This window comes from Pempheris klunzingeri, chromosome 8 (genome assembly GCF_042242105.1).
Source record: "Pempheris klunzingeri isolate RE-2024b chromosome 8, fPemKlu1.hap1, whole genome shotgun sequence".
In the NCBI taxonomy this organism is placed as follows: Eukaryota; Metazoa; Chordata; class Actinopteri; order Acropomatiformes; family Pempheridae; genus Pempheris; species Pempheris klunzingeri.
The window spans coordinates 12,394,225-12,415,691 of NC_092019.1; the positions used below are offsets into that span (position 1 = coordinate 12,394,225).

The following is a 21,467-nucleotide window of genomic DNA, read 5'->3' on the forward strand; positions in this document are numbered from 1 at the left end:
TTTGATTTCCAACCCGGGGGTAAATTCATTGGGCCAGCCATTTGGGAACATGTCTGACTACGGGTCAGAAGATTCTAGGTTCGACTCCTGGCTGGCTCGGGTCAACTCTTCTTTCTTCAGGAGATATTGATGAGGACAATCGGGACGCCAGGACAAGAGTTGCATAGTAAATATTCCTGGTGCCATCTATATTGTGATTTTAAGTGTGAAATTAAAAGATTAAAGCGGCATATCACCAAAGCAGATACTCTTGCATCACAGAGGATTATCTGCAGAAAACCAGACCGTCTTGGAAAGTTGTAAAAATGTGTGCCATCAGCCACATTGTGCAAGCTGAGCACTTTCTCCTGTTTGCCTGTGATCTGCAGGGAGGGCAGTGCAGCGTGTAGTGCTCCTCTGGACATAAAGGCTGTCCACTTTTCTGCTGTAAAAAAACATTGACATTTTGGCCTATTGCAATGCATTTATTAAATATTTTCTTACAACAATCATACAGCACATATGCATATGTTTCCTCTTCATCGCAGTCTACAGTTGGCTATGAAATCAGGACCTCAAGTGACAAGCAATTTAAGTATTAAGTTAGTAAACTCAAGATATGAATAACATTTGGATGGCAAAGGCAGGCATTAAAAACTACTTCCCACTGCAAATCAAATTAGCATTTGGGGGGTTTTTGCACATAAGTCAAAAGGAAACAAAAGTAAATGAATGTAGACCTACAACAACTTTTTTAAATACATAATATTTGCAAATGTAAAGAAATACATAGATCTACAGGCCTAAGACCGGCCTGTTCACGCCGTCAGGTGCATAGAAAACTGACAGATCTATCTCTAAGTGCTTTAGAGCAGACTGCACAAATAAAGGCTGTTTATTTACTACAGAACAGTATAACCTGGATGTCTGAACAATGAAAAGGTCAGAAAACTGTGAAATGGTACAAAGGCACAGCAGCCTGGCGGATAATGGCACTGTTAACATTTCAGTGGAATGGTTGTTTTCAAGAACTATTATCTGATTGAATTTATTGGACATGGGAAATAATGGCAAATTATGTCTCTTGTTATAAGTGGCAACCACTGTGAGAAAAAGAAAATAACCCCTTTCAACACAGTGGAAATTACTGCTATGTTATGACACCTTTTTTTTAAATATTTCTTCTATTTTAATTGCACAACTGTTATTATTGCATGTAGAAAAGCATTTATACATTACATGTATCAGATTATCGTATAATTGAACCATTAATTTCCAATTGCTTAGCTAATAAACCAGCAGATAATCCTCTCTCTCTTTCTGTTTGTTTAAATTATCATCCTTATTGGCACCTTTGGACAGGCAATTTATGGATTAGCGTTGAACTGTAATTTCTCAGCAGAGGTGCGAACATGAATATTAACATTTAAAAAAAAAATCACATGGCAACTTTTCTGCCACATCAGTGTGCAGCGGGCACAACGCAAAGCCTCACTGCATTCAAAGTAGGGCTCTGGTGTATTAAAATACTTCATTGATGAGTCAAAACCTCTTTAGGCGTAATGGAAACTTCATTAACATGGTGAAAATACACATTTACCATAGTGTGACCTGATGCTTTAATCAATCCTCTACAACAAGAATTGTTCGTGTCCACTCCTGCTCAGTCATTCTTTGGCAGTTCCTCCTCGCGTCCACCAGGTGTCTCCCTCCACCCACGGTGACGTTAGTAGGAGGCAGCGGCGATGGAGGAGGAGCAGCCAGGCTCGATGTTCTTCAGGTGGCAGGAGTGGCAGAGGAGGTGTCCGTTCAGAGGGTAGCAGCGGTGACCCTCCTCGTCGTTCAGCTCCATCTTACATTCCTGAACGGACAACACAGAGGAGGATGAGACACGTCCAGTGAAGGGCTACATGAGCTTGGAGGATAATTGGTCTGACTTGTGCTCTGTATCTGCCTCATTTTCACTGGCAGATCAGACAGTGATAATGACCCCTCAGAAATGTAGAAATACAGAGCTTAGAACAGGTTAATTTCTCCGGGGTTTTTTTACGGATTTAACCTTTCCATTAGCTAATCTCAAATCTGTGAAAAGAAAAGTGATACAGAATTTCTTTATTCACCTCATGGCTCAATTTCAACAAAGAAATCTGCCTATGAAAACAAAAGTCTAATGTCAAGACGCTCCTCTGTGAACAATTTAAAAGATGAACATAAAACCAGCAGGAGAACGCAGCCACTAAATAGCTAAACATCATTTTTACAGGAAGCTGCTCCTCACAGCCCACTGATTTTTATTTTCATGAAGTGAAAGAGCAGCAGCTGTCAATCAGCCTTTGGAGAAAGAAAAAAAAAAAAGAAGCACTTGAGTTAAATGATGAGATCGGGATGATGAGGTGTTGCATACCTGCTCTCCTCAGCAACATATAATTACCACCAAGACTGTAATTAAGACCGGGGATCTTCTCATAATGATTTCTCTTAATGAGGCATTCAGAGGATCCCTGGCTCAGAGCCTTACGTGCATGCTTCCACATGCAAAGGTTCGTGTTATACGCGTTATAAACCCACCTCACAGTGATAGCACTCCACGTGATAGTCTTTGTCCATGGACACAACTCGAATGGTTTCATCAGATCCCTGGAAAGAAATTCAGAGGGACAAACGCAGCTGAAGCCAATCTTGTCAGAAGACGCTCCACTGTCTTCTTCTGTTCAGTCTGACAAAAGCTTCAAAAGATCGATAAAAAGCGTGCACACACTGATGGCAGCCCGGAGCTGGATTTTCTGTTCTTTAAACCGCTCCTCTACATCACCACCTTGGAGTTTGAGGGTTTGTCAATCATTTCTTTGAGCACACACCCACTCGTTGCAAAATATTATCTGAATCTACTATTGAAAAACTCAAACTCAGGTCCCTGGTAACAAAATAGAGGACTTTTTAAGACTTTTTAACACCACTACTTGATTAAATTTAATTTTCCAATTACTATGAACATCAAATAACAAAATATAGGCGTTGTCCTTTGAGTAAGTACAAATGCTGTCAGTTGAAAATAAGAAAAAAAGTAACATGACAATAAAGTTAACGAATGTCAAATAACTATATTAGTCCTTAATGACGCTAATCAGTACAACTGTGTCACAGCCAGAGTCTGAAATGAGGAGATATGACAGTAGAAAGTCAGTTTTGCTGCTGAGAGTCATTTAAAGGTCTGAGTTAATACTGTGGATCTGTTTTAGAGTTTATACAGAGCTTTAAATAAAAAGTAAATGTCTGTCAGGATGAATCCAGTCATCCAGATAACAAACAGCGAAAACCTAAAAATTTGAAGTTGGTTTAAATGTTCAGGCATTTTGTTCTTGGGGTGAATTTTAGACCTTTTGAGGGCCTGCAGTCGCATAGTTGTATACATAGATACAAGACAAACAATACAGTCATAAGGAGCCAAAGACTGTAGAAAGTCGTTTACAAAGATCCGATATCTGTCCACAGAGACAAGAGCATTTTTTTAGTCACCTTTCTCTGGTTACAAGATCAGCCTGAGCAGGAACCCTGAACATCCGTACAACAGCTTACATAAATGCTACAAGACAGACTGAGCCCCCTTCCCCAACACACACACACACACACACACACACACACACACACACACACACACACACATTACCTCTCTCTCCTCTAAATACCTCCCTGCTTACTGTAAGGGGAGGGCAGGGGACGTTCCACCAAAGTCAACTCTAATTTTGGACATTTCTTTGCTTTTGCCAGCATGTCCTGCCTGTGTGTGAACCGTGTTTCCCCCTCATATCCATCTGCTTTTCCTCAACACCGCATCAAATAAAAGCCCACAGATATTAAGCCGCACATTGTTTTTGACCTGTAGTCTAGTGGGAAATAAAGCTGTACTGAAATATCAGCTACTTGCACCGCTAAATTCTACGTGTGGGTCCTAAATGTGTAAAGATGAGCATATAAGGGTTTATAATCTGCTGAGCTCCTGGTGGTTAAAGGCCCACAGGTGAAGGTGAACAACTTCTAGGTGTGACGAAGGCATAAAGCTGATTGATCATTCCATGCTGGAAACTTGACTTTAAGACTTTGACATTGTTTAAACCTAAAACACCACAATTGATGCCACACATGCCAGCACTGATAGTTGCTGCTCACATCTGGCTGTGACTCAAGTTGGTAATTTTCAACTATGATAATGTGGAGAGACAACATCTGATTTATTTATTTCATCATGACCGAGTCCTAAATGAATGTTGGCGTACCTCTGAGGGCAGGATGGGCTGGTTGCAGGCTGCACATTTAGGCGCCAGGACCCTGGGGGAGTGAGATGCATAAAGAAGTTAGTTTTCATAGATTTGTTTGAGCTGCAAAATAACTGAACTGAATTCAGTGATGTGAATTCATGTCCACTCTATCCAAAGGTTACAGTTCATATGTGATGTCCCTCTCTCCAGCTTTCCCTCCTGATTCTGACTAGATTCAAGATCCTTCGACGCAGGAGATGCCAGGTTTGCAGATGTGCTGGCTTTCCCTCACACACGTGATTCCCCAAATCCAAAAAATGGTAGAAAAACAAAAGGCAAAATGAATTCATTATGTCCACACACATGGCTGGCACCTGGATGTCTGAGGAAATAACAAAGGGCCTCTCAGTGCGGATGGGCATGACTGTGGCTAAAAGTCAAACACACACTGTATACACAATAAGGTTTGTCTGATTTAATCAGCGCAGAGAACATGTGGGAGCTGCCAGTGATCGTCCATGTGCCTGCCTCTGCTGAACATGCTGTCCCAGCAGGGAGAAAAAAGGCGGTAACAGTCGAGGTGCTACAGGTGCTACTGTTCATAAGTTTTACTGCACAATCAGTTTTTATCACACACGTAAAACCTTGATGTTTCATTCAGACCTTCAGCTCTGTTTTTGTCCTCACAGAGCATGTTACTGTTGAGTTTGGACGAGAGGAGCCATGGCTGCACGCCACTCCTCACACCTCTAACTGGACAGTGATCTTTCCTCCCTCCCTCCCCCGCCCTCTCCTTTCATTCCTGACTACACTTCTCATGTGTCTGCCACACGTGGCAGAGAGAAGCTCAGTCCGCCCTTCTCAACCAGATCCTGCAATAACAAGGGAGAGTTAGGGGGCTGTGCTGTCATTTGACTTGGAATATGAGACCTTGACAGTTTTTTTTTTCCAGCATCACGCTAAGCTAATTTAACACGGATAAGCCCAGGCCCTGCACTGCTGTTCCTTTGAAACGCTGTGTAACAAGTGATGCTCACCTGTGGTAGTCTTTGAGACAGTAGATCTTATTTTCAGTGTCCACGGTGAAGGGCACTCCGTCAAGGCTCTCATTACAGATGACACAGCGGAAACAGCCGGGGTGGTACGACTTCCCGAGGGCTTGAAGGATCTATAAAGAAAGAAATGAGTGGAAAAAAAAAATCAGGGCATCAATACTCCATTTCATTCTGCTGCTGCTACTCATATTTCTTCACTACTTGTATCCAATGAAATAGTCATTGTTCTTAAAAAATCTTTGCCTTTAGATTAATTTTTAATGATGCCTGTGGGTATATCGGATCGTAACAGCAGCTGAGAATAGCACAAAGCTAAGAATAAGCCCACCCAGAGTAGTACTCAGGATGAAATATAACAAGTCATCACACCTAAATGCAGCCAAAAACACAGCAATGAAATAAACATACTATTTCTTCTCTGGCCAGTTTTTAGATTATATGCCACATGAACATAACGTAAAAAATGTGGTCCAATAGGTTTTTGCAGAGATATACAGTATGTTTCATATGCAATTATGAAGATAAGGCGACACAAAAAAAACACTGGAGACATCTCCTCCATGACCTGTCCAAATCCTTCAAATACTGCAACACTTCCTGGCTTGATCATATACTGTGTGTGTGTGTGTGTGTGTGTGTGTGTGTGTGTGTGTGTGTGAGTGTGAGAGAGAGAGAGAGACGCACATTCAGAGCCACTGTTTCCTCCTGAGTCTTTGTCCAGATGTGCCCACAGAAAGCTAATTTAGGGTGAAGTAACTCTTAAGTTTCTGCTGAGATCACCTGGCTCTGACCCACACACACACACACACAAGCACACATACACACACACACGGCAAACACATGAAATTACTCACAACTAGAGAGAAGAAACACACACTCACCATGTCCATGATCAGATGTCCACATGCGTTGCACTTGTCTGCAGACTGCTGGAAACCAGAGTACTTCAACAGACAGAGAAAAGACGACAGTGATGTCAGTGGAATTTGGTTATTTAATGGAAGGCTGAAATCTCCGACTCTCTGTTTCAGACAGAGCCCTAAGCAACGCCACAATGTCTGTGAGGTTGTACTAAAAACTGAAAAATCAGTCCCTTCCCTCTCTCAGAACAGCATCTCTACCGTGTGTAATTTCAATAACTCAACACAGCCAGCACTGTTTTAGGTGAGTGGACGACTGGGCACGTTTTGGGAAGTTTGTAAGAGTCTTTATGGCGAGGGGTGCAGAGATTGGCATTAACTGATGTGGTAATAGAATCAGTCAGCTCAGATTTATTATGTGTTATTATGTATGAGCAATGTGAGGAGAGGCCACACTAACAGGCCTGCAGAGGAGCTGATATAATTAACAGCACACAGAGGGAGCAGAGGCAGAGCAAATTTAATTCACTATGAATTTTGATTCTAATTGAGCAACTAAGAGCTTTTGGTGGGAAGGCAATTAGATGAGGTTTTATACAGACAGTGCCCCTGAGGTAAACAGGCACAGAGCTACTGACAGTCTGAATACAAGGATGAGTTGGGAATCACTCAGAAAACAAAACAGGGAGGATTTTCTATGAAATCACACACTAGTTAGAAAAGCATATCCGAAATTACGACCAAGTCTACCAAGGGGTTTCAACTGTGTTTAATGTGCATCCTATTATTATGCATGCTGTGAGCTGTGAGTACACACAGTCACTGCACTGGTGTGATTGGCCTGACTGCCCTCCACCCTATAAACTATAGCAAACAGCTTCTCCAGTTACTGACCTTCTTCCAGTCCCACTCAAGGGAGCAAACCGATATGAATAGGCTGCATTTGATGCTAGAAACTGGGCCACAAGGTCAAAGTATCTACTACCTATTTAAGTTGAAGACTGGTACGTTATAAGATGGGTTAACGTGTGTAGGGTTTAAGTGACAAATGGTCATTTATGGAAAAGAGATTTGTAAACCTTGAGACAACAGAAATGTATGGAGTGGGTGGAAGCGAGAGCAGTGAGAAAGGTGCTGCGTGTTATCTCAGCGTAATGCATTTCTGAAGTCACCACAAAGGTTACAAGACCACATACCTCGAGTGAGACGTACTAAATATTGATTTTGTATTGACCGCTTACCAGAAAGTCCTCTTCACAGTACACCTTCCCTCCGACATAGTAGAACGCCTTCCCTCTCAGCCTTCGACCTGCAGAAACAGGCAAACGGAGAGGTCCGTCTGTGTTATTTCACTCACGCAACACACAGCAGGACCCAAACCTTGGACACCTGCCTTTTAGATGTAGAACCAAGTATTTTTAATTACTGACAAGTAAAGATTAAAGCAGGTGAGAAAAGGTAAGTCAGCAATGAAATGCTGAAATGTCTTAGAGGAAAATCTTGCAAAGCCATGAGCCCAGTCTCAGGAAATAGTTACAGCACTAATGCACAAAGACCATGGTGATTAATTACACCCATTCGAAGGTAATGGACCCTCTTGTAATATTCATTATATCCTGCTGAATCCCAGGCAGATAAATCAAACAAACGGATCTATGGTGTACTGGTGTCTTAATATAATATTGCCAGGACACAGGGCAGGCTGAAGTAGGACAAGGAGCACATCTGGACCAAACACGTGGGGAAAATGCTGATCAGATGCAATTACTAGACAGGCGCAACAGATTAAACAGTCTGCTCTTTTGGATTTCATGGCAGCCACAAGCCAAAACCTACAACAATCTGCTATTCCCTCTCTTTGTTCCTTTCTGGTGTCTCTCCACATGCTGGGTGTGCTTCCTGTCTGTCTTTCTGCTTTAATAGTTGTATGGTCTGGATGTGGCTTCTTGTAACACACACACACACACACACACACACACACACACACACACACACACACACACACACACACACACACAAAATACGTGTGGACACAAAACCTCTCTGCTCACTTCACATAGCTATTCCTGTCCAGGTCCCACAGGAAGAGGGAACATTCCTCACATTTTCTGAGTGGGGAGGTGAGGGAGGGGACAGCAGGGGAGAGGAGGGGTTAACCTTGGTGAACAGGAGCCTTCTTTATCTCCCACGCTCCATCTCACACTCTGTTTACCTGATTACTTGTATCCAGATTGTCTCACGCAGTCATTTAGCCACCATGAACTGCACTTTTCATTCTTGTGACAGAGAAGAGAAGCAGTCGTGGGCATAACGGGACATTTTCAATTCAGAGCTTTATTTATTTCTGCAGGACGACAAGTCAACAACAACTCTGTAACGGACATAGGGTTGGGCGATATGACAGTATTTACTGTGAGATGATGTAGTTACTCATTATTTCTATCTATCTCTTCAATAACTCTGGAGTATTAGGCCATCAAGGGCAGTGCTGCAAATTACTGATGATGATATTTGTATCATGTACTGAAACAGCTAATCCCTTTTAATCATTTTCCTCTTTGAACTGATGTCGTATCTTATGTGGATGTCCTTGGCCTGTCTGATGTAGATACTTGTTGATGTATACTGTAACTCTCTCATTTTTCTCATGTTTTTATCATATATGTACTATAATCAGGGCGTCCTTGCAAGAGAGAGCTTGATCTAAATGGCCCGTCTTGTTTAAATAAATGTTAAATAGATAAGCACTTTCACTTGCCGAGTTGCTTAATTCAACTGATAAATGATACAAATTTACATTTCCTGTGCTGGGGTCTTGATCGTATTTCACCTTTAGGACACAGATGAAACTGCCCACAGATCAGTGCCGTCTACAAAGTTAAGAAAATTACTGTTTTAGTCTTGTAGGAGAGAAAAAGCTCAGTTGTACAGGCTGACTTGACTCCCGTTTAATAAAAGTCTCACTGCTGTCTCAAAATCAGAAGTTTCAATTTCACTGTTTGGGAGGGTGAAACAAAACATAAATCTATAACCTCTGTTGTTCCTCGACGATGAGGCTGTATTACACATAGAATAAAAGAGCAAAGAAAAAAAACGAAATTGAAACCTCGTGATTCATCTTTGTATCTCAATAGCACATGCAATTCTCTGAACCAGTTATTCACAATTACATTATCTTACTCTAATAGAATAATAATGGTCACGCAGCAACAAAGGTCTGGCCAAGGCTGATGCAATAACTAACTTAAGAGGAGCCACATTTCGATCGGGCCAAGGTGTGGAGCTGGTCTTGGGTAATTACTGACAGACAGTCTTAGAACTGTGTCCCTAAAGGAAGGAGGGACGGATAAAGGGGATGAAAGTGAGATATGGGCCATTCCTCTTCTTCACATTCCTGTCGGGTTTTTTTTCCCAGTGAGTCAGAGAGGGACGGCTCTGAGCTTTGTGGAAAGATAAGTGCTTAATTAACGTCAGGAGTCAGGGCTGACTATTTGAAAAGCACGAGAAAGAACTGTGACTATTGCACTTCCATAAAAATGTAAAATACCTGAGGGACAGAACAAAACACAAGGCCATTTTCTAATTAAAACATTCTATGAATCCCTTTGTGTAATCCCATTCAGAAAATAAACTCACAATGACCCTGCCATGACTTTCCTATGAGTAAATTACTTGAGTGAGACATCTCAGCAAAAGAATCACATCTCTTATATACCAATTTAGACTGTTTACTCTGAGATTCAGTCTCACCTTAAGCTATTTCCTGCCCTGCTGAAGATATCCACGTATGTTTGACAAACACACATTTGTCTTTCTAGGAGTCTGAATGCATTTCTCTCGACTGCGAACAGCACCTGGAACGTTTGGTCAAGGTCCTGACAATCTACCCGCCAGATGTTAACATACCAGTGGATTCAGGACCAATCAGATCCTTGTTTGTGTTCTCCAAAGCCTGCCGACTGGCTGGGATAAGGGGCAGATATTATGAAAGCAGAATCTGAGAGGGTGTGTGTGTGTACCAACGTTCCTTTTAAACTCAAGTCACATGTTGGACTGCTGCCCTCTTGGTATTAAAAAAGTAGTATAAAAAATACTAAAAAGACACTTGGTCATCAGGAAGGCATATGTAATGGTGAAGTCAGTTGTACCTGAATTCAATTTCACATATAAACATCTTATATAATCTTCCATTTTACTCTTTTCTGAGATTTCTGAGTTGGCTGCTATGTAAAGTTCCCAGGATTACAAACTTGAGCTTCATCTCCAAATAGATTTGGCTTGTATCGTTAACTGTCTGTAAACAGTCAATAATTAGCCTAGAAGGAAGCCCCCCTGCTGCGAAGTGCTGAATCTCAGACATGCCGCGTGAGCTCCCCTGCCCACCAGGAATGTCCTCCTGCCTGCCAGTCACCTTGGGGGAACTGGTGGAGCGAGGGAAAAGATGGAAGTTCACGGTCATAAAGAGGTGTTATGCAACTCAATGAGCGTGACACTTGACGTCCAGATTCTGGAGGAAGATGAGAAGGGATGTCTGATACAAAGGCCTTGTATCTGACTGCGTCGTGCTGTTCACTGTGTGGGCATATGCATGAATACATATGCATGATTACCCAGTGTACCCCTGCATGCTGGCTGTGTGGTGGGTGGTGTGCTCCCACTGAATGGTCTCCCTGTCCTGCACTGTACTCCCATCTGACATAACAGCACCTAGTGTCCTCCTGGAGCCAGACCTACTGAGGGCCCCTATGCCTGCATTCCTCCCCAGCTGAGATGCTGTTCCCCGGAGCCACTCGCAGCGAGCACAACCCTTATGCCCTCACATGGAGCAAGCTATGAGAGGTATGTGGTGAGTAAACTCCTCTCTCCCCCCACTATGCACATCAGCTCCACTCTGAGCCACATTTTTCATCTCCTTGCCCTCACGTGCTCGTATAAACACACAGGGATGTTAATCATACATGTGAGGATGTAACCAGCAAGGTCAAAGGTGCCGCAGAACAATGGGCCTGAGCAGAGGTCACCACAGTGCCACAAATACTCCACATACCCTCCATCTGATAATTGGGGCAGAAATTTTAATTGGTAGGAGAAAAGAACCAGGTCATACTTCAGCAAGGGAAGTGCGCTGCTGCACAGCCAGGAAGCTACGGGTCACACTTTCATCGGACAGCACAACCTGCGTGAAAAACCTCAATTTGGTTGTACCTAAACGGTCTGGTAAACTGTCAACTGCAGCGTTGAATGAGGAGTGCACTGACACACAACACACAGGCCAACAGATGAAAATATTCCCCTCAGAAAGCTCACTTTTGAGCTTTGAAAACTTGGGTAACTAGTCCTTTACAGTTTTAAAGAACATCTCAGTGGACATGTAATGGTAAGATTGTTGTTTAAACTTGTTCTGTCAATAAAGTTGAATCTGTGTCTGCCTCATGTAATTAAATCCACAAGAACACCAATGAAGAACAAATATTGTCTTTGAAGTTGTTGTAAAAGTATCCAGCAACAAACAAGCCCTGTAGCTAACCAGTCCAAGATGCTACAAGCCATTATTGCTTCATTACAAATGCCACAAAGTAAACGCTGATGCTTATAACCCCGGCCTTTCTCAGGCGTGATTTGTGGTTTTAAAAGTAAGTGATGTTCCGTCTCTGCTCTGCACAATACTTGGATACACTCTGAGTACTAATATATATATTAAAAGTTATTTTACTGACTGATAGATGAACTAGGTTAACAAAAATTCTTGCTCTGTGTGTCTTTGTGTGGGCTGGAGGGCTGACTGGCACACCCAGAAGCCAAACACCAGCTGTACAGGACAGTAATCCCTAAATAATTGTGTTTTTGCTCAAGCCAGTGAACGGCTCAAGAGGAAGGTACCACTTTTAATTCAAGAGAACAGGGTCGTTGGCAGCTTATTAGTCAGGAAGTGACATGAGCTTTACATGTGAATGGACCGAGGAGAGAAGGTGAAAGTGTTTGAATGGCAGCAAAAGACTTGGTGAAGGTGTGCTGTGCCTGTGTGTGTGTGTTTGTGTATGTATGCTTACTGCAGGCGCTGCAGGTGAAGCAGCTGTCGTGGTAGAGACTACCCATGGCCTGGCAGGCCTGATTTGCTCCATACACGGCCTTGTTGCACTTAACGCATATTCCTGGAACACAACAGAGCAAGACGAAGACACACATTTTAGTCACTTTAGGTTAGACGACACACATACAGTTGTAGTTGCACTCTACGTCAATCCATTCTAAATCAAATACGACATCTGAGATATACATTCAGATACTTTTGGTTTATTGTGTCCAGATAAAGGGGAGCAAATAGATGTGGAGGGTATGATCCAGATTAAACCAGACGAAAACAATGAAGACGGAGAAAAAAAAACAACACTTCACAAAAGTCAGGAAGCTGGTTAGCAGGCTGTATCACTGAAAGGGGAAATTTATCCCTATTTGCTTATTTGACTTGGCTCAGAGACTGAGAAGTCTGTTAATAAGGTCTTTGATAAAATGTTCCTACCCTGATGACACACACGGCTACTATGGCTTGATATCAAGATGCTGGAGTCAGCTTAATACTAATTCATTCACTCATCCGAGCCAATTAAATTTATCTACAGAGAAAACCCAAAATGTCAAAAAGAGATGAAAACCCAAAACATGTGAAAGCTGGAGTTTTCTCTCCTGTGCGCTTGGTGAAGAGCACCAGTTCAATCACATGAGAACACATCAGACACAATTACATAAACTCTCCTTGGACAGCTCGTGAACAACACAGGGTTTCCTTGTGATCAATATATTACAATTTTCTGTCTAGAGCTGCTCAGGGTGCAACACTACTTTCCTGAGACCTGGCACGAAAATATTATCTTCCATCACACAGTTCCACTGCCAATCTCCATCTCTGTTTCTCAGCATGCACCGTATGACACGGCGGGATATGACAACTGACATATGGACTATGACAAGTGACATCTCCCATCACTGCTGACCCTAATGGGCAGTCAGCTAGCTGCTAAATCAATCAGATACAGTATGATATGACCATCCAATCATGAAGTGTTAAGTTAAAGTAACAGAAGGGCCAATGACGTTGATGGAAGATGAAGTCCACAAGCTTCTCTTTTAGTGTGAGGGTGTGTGTGCATGAGGTTATTTGTGTGTGTGTGTGTTTTATATAGAAAAACTCCCTGGAGACAGAGAAATAGAGCTCAGCAGAAGAGCGTGGCCCAGCCCGGCCCAGCCCAGCTCAGCTCTGGTCCTCCTAGAACACTCCTCAACAAAGAAGCTTCTGTTTCTACTGTATCCAACACAAATCACGTGGCTGCCTCCTCCAAAAACACACTGTTACATTTAATAACCTTCTTCGAATGTCTCTCTTCATAGACTTTCAGTAATACAATACACAACTGGGCTATATATAATTCATCTAAAGCCTCCCCTAATGCCACAACAGAAGACACATCATCAGGGGCCCCAATGGCTGGAAAGAAGATTTAGAGATAACAGAGGGATATTATTAGAAAGCAGAAGAATGTTGCTCTTATGTAAGCTATTTACACAATAAACTAGTCATGCTCTCAAACTACTGGTATGAATGAGTGAAGGCCCTTCAAATCACATTCTCTCTTCTTCTGTAAATGTTGACTACATCCAATTCATTTCCCAGAAAAAACAATAAAGCAGGAATAAGATTCTCAGGAACACAGTGCACACACAGTTAAATACACAGCGCCTTTTCAGGACTGTTTCAAGATCTGACGCTGAGCCAAGGACATTTTCCCTTTACATTTTTTATAGCTTTCATTTGTATGCCCCATGAGAACAAAAATGCATTCTGTCTTTTCTTTTCCTGTTTGGGACCAAAAAGGCCTTATTTTTGTAGTAACCTCCTCACCAGTTGGGCCACTACAAATCTGCTTTTTGGCCGGAGTCCCATGTTCCAAAACAGTGTGATTATTCAGGGGACTGACTGCTTGCTTCAAGTGGGGGGAGGGGAAGCAAAACATGAAGCCAAAACGTCACCCCTCCTACCCCCCCCGCCCCCCCCCCTCGCCGCCTTTACCTTTCCCAGCTGTCAAAACTCCCAAGTAGATGGCTGCTTGCTGACCACTGTGCCACTGACTGAAAACCTTTGAGATCTTTGCTACACTTTGTAGCAGAGTGTTATTGAGTGTTATCACCTCTACTGTCAGCCCCAAGGTTTCTGATTCATGTATAACACATCCACAACACGGTAAAAAACCTTGACTTCGCTAATGTATGTACATCAGCCTCTCATTCACTTGAAGGATGTGAAACATTTAACAGATGGAGTTGTATTGTGGCTCTCAAGCTTTTTGGTTTGTTTGTTTGTTGGTTTGTATCAATTACTTTTGGCTTGTTGTTTCAGCTGTTTACTTTTGGATAATTCATTTGACATTTTTCCTATTTCTTTTAGCTTGCTAGTTCAAATGCTGAAAGCAATGAACACTTTTAGGCAACTATTTCCACTATTTCCATAACTCCTGGCCAGTGGTGGAAGGATTACGTTTAGTAAAAGTAGCAACATCCCAGCGTAGAAAAACTCAAATTCAAATGATAATCCATTTTTTCCATTACTAACTATTTAGACCTTGTATCCGTAACTTTTAGCTAACTATCGGAACTTCTCTGCATGGCTTTAAAGTGTTACTGACTCAGGTTGGAGGAAGGTGTGAACTGTGAAGTCACTTCTCTAATAAGCTGAGCAATGAAAGATAACTTTCCTCAATAAAAAGGTAAATAAATTCCATGTGCAACACATCTACCATGTGATACAAATTTAACTTCAAAAGAGTCAAAAGTATGTAGATCACACGTCATTCATTCATTGAAATGTACTGGATGCTGTGTCACCTATGGGATCACTCTCTAAGTTTTACCATAGAGCACACAGACACCACACCCAGAAGTGACATGACAAATTAAATTCAAATACCGCAAGCAATACTGTCGATGAGAGGATATTTCACACACACACACACACACACACAGACATAAAAGTGAGGCTCCAAAAGCCTGCCAGAGCAGAAGCCAAGAATCCCTGGGAAGAGTTAAGACGCAGCTTTCCACTAAACAGCCAGATGGGATAAATTAATCCTCCATATTAACACAACACTAAATGCTCAACTGAATGAATGTGTGTGTGAGAAAGTCAGAGGAAGAGGGGAGGGAGGCAGCACACTGGGATGTCCCACCATTTCTCCCCTCTTGGATGAACTTGTCTATAAATCTCACATCCTCTCAGGCTCTTGTGGTCAAGGACAAAGAAGCATCCACGAACTTGTCCCTAAATCTCTCCGTTTGTCCACTCATCCATTCAACTGCGCCGCAGGCACCTCTAAACTCGCCTGGGACTCCCCTCCCCTTTATATCCTGGGACCTCATTTCTAAAATTCCTCGCTCTCTTCCTTCAGACATTCCTCTGCGTTCCCCTGGTGCAGCCGTTTGGCACCGGACTCATTTTCCCAGAACTTCCAGCTGCAGCTATGCCAATCAACACTCGGAGGACACTCAGGAACTCTGATGGATCCCAGCCCTGCGTATGGACACAGCTCACTGGATCGGTTAAACATCGCCATAGCATACTTTTAAAAGCACATTATATTCAGTCCCGTCAGGTTCAAAGAAGAATTAGCTTTAACCATAAAACTTCAAACCCAGATGGGATCTACTAATATGACAAGAGACTAAAGGTACTTAAAAAGTCTGCATAAACATATTTTTCTATGACAAAACTTAACTTTTGTGGAAAAAACTAGCCTACACAAGATTTTTTTCTGGCATGAAAGCATGACTCAGAGGATCAGAGGATGAGCCATGGTCTGGTGGGAAACTCCATACAGGAACTGTGTGTGGGCTATGTGGGAACATGCACTGTATTACATCAAATCCTACACTTCTGCTGATTGCGCGCTGTGTTCTCCTACACATCCGTGATATTCACGTCTCTGAGCTATTTATGAGCCTTGCCGTGACAGTGACGTATGCCAGAACGTCTTCCCTTACACACCAGTATAAGCACACCAGGGTGCTGAGGATGGCTGTGAATTTCAATCGTGACATTCCAGATATTCCTTCAACATGGAGGCAAGGGTGGGCTGTGTGTGTGTGTGTGTGTGTGTGGGGGGGGTTCTAGCACGACACCCCGTTTTCATGAATGGCCTTGGCTCCAAACACCTGGCCACCATGTGATTCGCTGCAACAAACACACTCCCAGAAACAAACAGGCTGTCTCCAAAATCACTCCCTCATCCCCTTCCTATATAATAGACACTAAATAGGTTCATAAGGAGTGAGTAGCAAGTAGGCGTGGCAGTGGTTCAGCGGTAGAGTGGGTCGTTCACCAATCAGAAGCAAAGCTTCAATGTGTGATTGGTTAGTTTCCTTCTGATGGAGGGGTTGGAAACCTCCTATCAGTGTGTGAATGTGGCGTAAAAGCGCTTTGTGGTCGAAAAGGCTGGAAAGGCGCTATACAAGCACAGACCAAATCAAGATTTCTGACTAATCACTGTCATTTTGCCTCATCACTATCATTCCACATCTTTAAAATGAGGAGCATTGCATCGTATGACTGTTAACAGAACGTAGGACTTTTTTCATTCCAAGGCGGAGTTTTTAAAGGCACTAAATAGTGGATATATTTAAACACTCAGCATTCGGGCACTCAAATAAAATGGCGGAAAGTAAATGTCAGGCACTATACAGTAAATAGGGGGTGATTTTGGACACAGCAACAGTGTTTGTCACCTGTTTACTGTATCTACATCTGTGACGGCAGCCTGCCAGCCGACCTCAGAGAAAAGCATGTGTCTTATCAAGGCTGCATTAATTTCCTGATAGTGTACTAGAGTCCATTTAGAGCAGCTGAAGTGCTACAGACAGCAACATGAGGAATAGAAACCAAAGTATTCTGCTGATGATGGACATTCTTCAACAATCCTGCTTATGTACTGATAATAATCTCAGTTGCAAGACTTAACGCCTCTGTTTCCTGTATTAGTAATATCATACATTTAAAATAAATCTGAGTCAACAAATGCAAGAACAGAGCAGGACAATTCAACAAGCAAGGACCTATCTCCAAGATAAGACACGTGGTGTCAATCACAGTTGTATCGCAATCACAACTATGGTTTCTTGTTCCTCATGTGCCGCCCAAACGCGAGAACTAACTTCATTATCATCTTCCCTGTGGGCAAGTGTTCATCACGTGCACAAGCATGCATGGCATACTCACATAAAGAGTCATGAGAAATGTGCAAGCACAGGTCTATAGTAATGACATCATTTGGAAATCAGTGAGCGCCACTGTCAGTCAAACAAGCTCAACATGAGATGAAACATTAAAACAGCCACGGACTAAATGGAGCACAGATCTGACACGAGTTATCAAGGTCTGACACATGAGTTTAGTTATCAATGTTGCCTCAACTGTTATACAATCTCTGGAACAGTCTCTTGTCTGGCATCGGCCTCATCTTTTATTGCCAAAGGGTTTGTTTAAGCTGCCAAGAGGGCAAACAATGAATTATCTAAAAAAGAAAAAGACATGAAACTAATTACAAAATTATTCTGTCTGCATTCCACTGACAAAAAGAGAGAGGCCTCCCACGATGTCGACATGATAAGTTCAGCTATTTTATCAGCAAAGACCATCATGAATGCCACCAGACAAATACATAAGATAACTGGGTGCCACTGATTCAGCAACAGAAACAGACGCACAAGGGAAAGACAGACGAATGACAAAGAGTGACAGTGTGTGTGTGTGTGTGTGTGTGTGTGTGTGTGTGTTTGTGCGTAAATAAAATGACATCAGAAACAAGTGGATTCATGGTCTGAACTGTGGGTGGGCACTTTGTTGTTCAGTGGGTTCTACAGCAGTGGTCTAAACAACAGAAGCAACTTGTAGTTTGCTGGGTAGTCTTACCAAAGTAGTCAGCCTTTGGTTGGGCATCCATCTCTTTTTCCAGCCGCTTAGTGAGGGCCTCTAATTTTATTTCGGCTGCTGAGGGCCCCTGATCAGGGGGCTGCGGGAGGAGAGTCTGGCAGGGTAGTTGGACAGGCTTGGTGGGGCACGGGACTTCCGTTTCAGCAATGACGGCCTGTCCAGAGCCAGGTAACTGGCTCTGACCTTGAACCTGGCTGCTGGGTTTGGAGACATTTCCAGGGATCGGGGGAGCAGACGTCCCCTTCGCTTTGGGTTGAGGTGTTTCAGAGGTTGCAGGCGGGGGCGAGGATGCTACCATGGGGCCATTGTGGTTGGCAGAGGGTCTCGAGGTTGGAGACGGTGGTGCGTAATGGGCTGCAGACTGTACGGAGGGCGGCTGGACGTGGAAGTCAGCTCCTCCTGTGAAGGCACTCAGAGGCAGGGCGGGGATGAGGTCCGGTTTGGCGGAGACGGGAGACTCTCCGGCCCGTCCCCTGGCTGTCCCAGCAGAGGATGGGGGACTCCGGTTCACAGATGGGGGGACAGCCTGACTCTGCTGGGGTGGAAGACTGCTGGAGGTGGGAGGTGCGGGCTGGCGCTGGGGCTTGTGCTGAGATGCACTGCTGCTCCCAGATCCAGACAAAGATGGGGAAAACTGGCTCTCTGAGGATGGGGCCCAAGCAGGCTGGCTGACGGGGTGACGTGCATGTGTGGGCGCGTTGTGAGACACGCTTCCTGGGCTGGTGGGAGTAGGGGTGCTGTACTGGTATGAATGTGGCTCTAAACGCTCCTTATTATCGTAATTGTTTCCGTACCCATACGCCCTGCCGGCTGGAGGCTCAGACTGAGGGCCTGTGTGGTGTTTCTGGCCGTCAAACTGTGCGTACTGACTCCCAGCAGCGGTGCCCGGCACTGGGCCAGAGAGTATCGGGGGCTTCGCTGCCGCCTCCCCGGGCTGTCTGTAGCTGTTGATGGGCGGTCTGTCCTTAGTGTAGTAGGAACTGCTGTGGCCCCCATTCATTTTAACCGCCTGGTTGTTTCTTGCCATCTCCTCTTGGTGTTTCTGCATGTGTATTTTAGTCATTTTAGAGGCAAAAACTTTCCTCGTCTCTTCAAAGTCCGGGTTATTTCCTGCATCCCTCCTCGTCCGAAACAAACCATCTCTGGATGCTTCATACATGTTTAAGTCCTCGATAAACTTGCTCGCCTCGAGTCCTAAATCCTCGTATTTATCCATGTTGAAGATACTTTGAGTATCAGTGAAGTTAAGCTAGTTGTGTTTAAAGCTAGCTAAAAAAAAAAGATGTATTAGCTTACAGTCCAGCTCGGAGTCCTCAGGGTGTCCGCACCGGGGTCAAACTTTTCTTTTACTCCAAACTTTCCCCGTCTTTACTGCCGTCCTGGGTGGATAATTAAAAGTTTAAACCGGTCGTCCTCCTCGGTGAAACCAGCCCGTCCGTCCGGCTCAGCTCTGCCCCCAACAAGCCGCCGTCTGTCTGGTTATAAATGTGAGCAGATCCCAGATCCGATAGCCCGGACGACCCCACAAACCGCCCCCTCCTCCCGGTGAAGCGTCCCAGCGGGGAAGCCTCATCCAAAACTCTCCCCTAACCCACCATCAAGGAGCAGAAAACACGTTCAAAGTGGTTAAAACAGGCGGCAAAGTGGCGCTGGTTTGGTGATAAAAGTGGTAAAGGAGGACCGCGGCCGCCGCTCTGCAGTTTGTTGTTAAAGGAGCAGTGCGCAAGTTAATCCACAAGTCAAAACTGGGTGAGTGAGAGCAGCGCCGGATTCATTAATAATTGTAGGCTGCAGCAGCCTGCACATCACCAGCTCTGGCTTAAAATATCAGAAGCTGGGGGCAGATCTTCGTCTGACTGGCCCTCACATCCTGTGACTTATTTAAAAAGAGCTGGTTGACTCAGAGCTTCTCCTCCGGTCTGCAAAACACTTCAGCATTTTCCCTTTTTCTGCTTTGTAATGTTTTTTTTTTGTTGTCTTGGACAGTTAATAAAGCTAAGTGCATTTATCAAGTAGTCTACTAAACATAAGTGCACATTTGAGGTACTTGTGTGCTTCTATTTCATACACAGTCCACTTCATGTATTTGGTAGCTATTTTATTACCATTTCACATAGCCTCAAAACATTTGATCTGCTACTGACATATCAAACTACTCAGCAACATAAACAAAACTTAAAGCTGGTTCAATCTCCACCAACTTTTATGCACCCTTTGGTATATTAGAATAATATTGTATATAAAAGTAAAACACTTATAGGCGCCAATTTTCTGCTTTGACAACTCTTTCTCTCCATTGTCCCCTAAATGTACATTATACTAGTTGACTTACATACTTCTACTTAAATAACACTTTCAATGCATGACTTTTAAATGTGTTTTTTTACAGTGTGATGTTGCTATTTTTTTTTACCTAAATCTAAATGCTTGTTCTTGGGTTTAGCTGTTGCAAGAGAGGAGGAAAAATAAAAAAAAAAAAGCATTTAATAGCAACTTCTTAAAGTTTCCCACATCTCATAAACTAAACATGTAGAGGAGTAAACCCATACAAGCCGGACTATACTGTAACTATTGTATGGGCGTATTTTCCTTGCGGCTGTGGGGGGCTATTTACAGTGCCTGTGCCCCCTCTGTTTTGGTTGGATGACGTCACACATTCCTGCTCATGAAACACACACACACACACACACACACACACATACACACACACAGACTGTGACCCCTCCATATTGTGTCCTGGCCCTAACTGGAATATCTGAGACAGACTTTGGGTGCAAACAGGGTGAACTCATGATTGGAATCCATCTCCCAGTAAACACATAGGAACTCAACTCATTTGTGTCCTGAATGGTCCGACAGATCCAGTTGATGTGAAAAAAAAAATCATATATATGGAGTCAGTATGTTGAGGCGGCCTCTAGACTGCTGCTGCTGCTGCTGGTGTAATTAAAACAGAAGGTTTATGAGGCAAAGCCATCTGTATGTTTAGGAAACAGTCACAACAGCAATGCAGCATTCCCTTTAAGCAAAAGCGTAACTCACTTTAGCCCTGTCTCACACATATTGACTAAAAACAGCTACATCCTCAGCTATTGTAGTGAAACCCCCAGAGACATTGTTCACATGCACACTGGTGTTATCCACAGAGATTCAGTATTTGAATGAAAGGAGCAGAAGCTACTCAGATGTGATTTACTGGCATTTACTTATGAAACACACATCTAACAGAGAGTTGTTGTTGCAGCAAAGATGACGGCATTCATGCTGTTTATGACCGAAGGATACATTGGACCAAGTATCATAAAGTAGTCACAAGGGATTTAAAATGTAAATTTATCTCCCA

At 43.4% G+C, this 21,467-nt stretch overlaps 1 protein-coding gene across 2 annotated transcripts; it reads right to left on the reverse strand.

The window, feature by feature from the left end:
• Positions 1-456: 456 nt before the first annotated feature.
• LOC139205825 (Wilms tumor protein 1-interacting protein) lies at positions 457-19,785 on the reverse strand. 2 transcript variants are annotated; one of them, XM_070836153.1, is made up of 8 exons: positions 18,104-19,785; positions 12,201-12,302; positions 7,392-7,459; positions 6,172-6,234; positions 5,273-5,403; positions 4,254-4,305; positions 2,548-2,616; positions 457-1,840 (listed from the first exon to the last, which is right to left on the reverse strand). In XM_070836153.1, exons 1-8 carry the CDS (start codon positions 19,338-19,340, stop codon positions 1,706-1,708), a joined length of 1,857 nt encoding a protein of 618 aa, XP_070692254.1. In that variant the 5' UTR covers positions 19,341-19,785; the 3' UTR covers positions 457-1,705. The 2 variants fall into 2 exon arrangements, with proteins under 2 accessions (XP_070692254.1, XP_070692255.1); XM_070836154.1 differs by lacking the exon at positions 12,201-12,302.
• Positions 19,786-21,467: the final 1,682 nt, after the last annotated feature.

Coding starts and splice junctions, on each gene's coding strand:
- LOC139205825 (XM_070836153.1), bottom strand. CDS start 19,340: ATGGATAAATACGAGGATTTAGGACTCGAGGCGAGCAAGTTTATCGAG. Junction 5,404..6,171: donor GACATCTGATCATGGACATG/GTGAGTGTGTGT, acceptor CTTTCTTTATAG/ATCCTTCAAGCCCTCGGGAA. Junction 4,306..5,272: donor TGTCTCAAAGACTACCACAG/GTGAGCATCACT, acceptor TCACTCCCCCAG/GGTCCTGGCGCCTAAATGTG.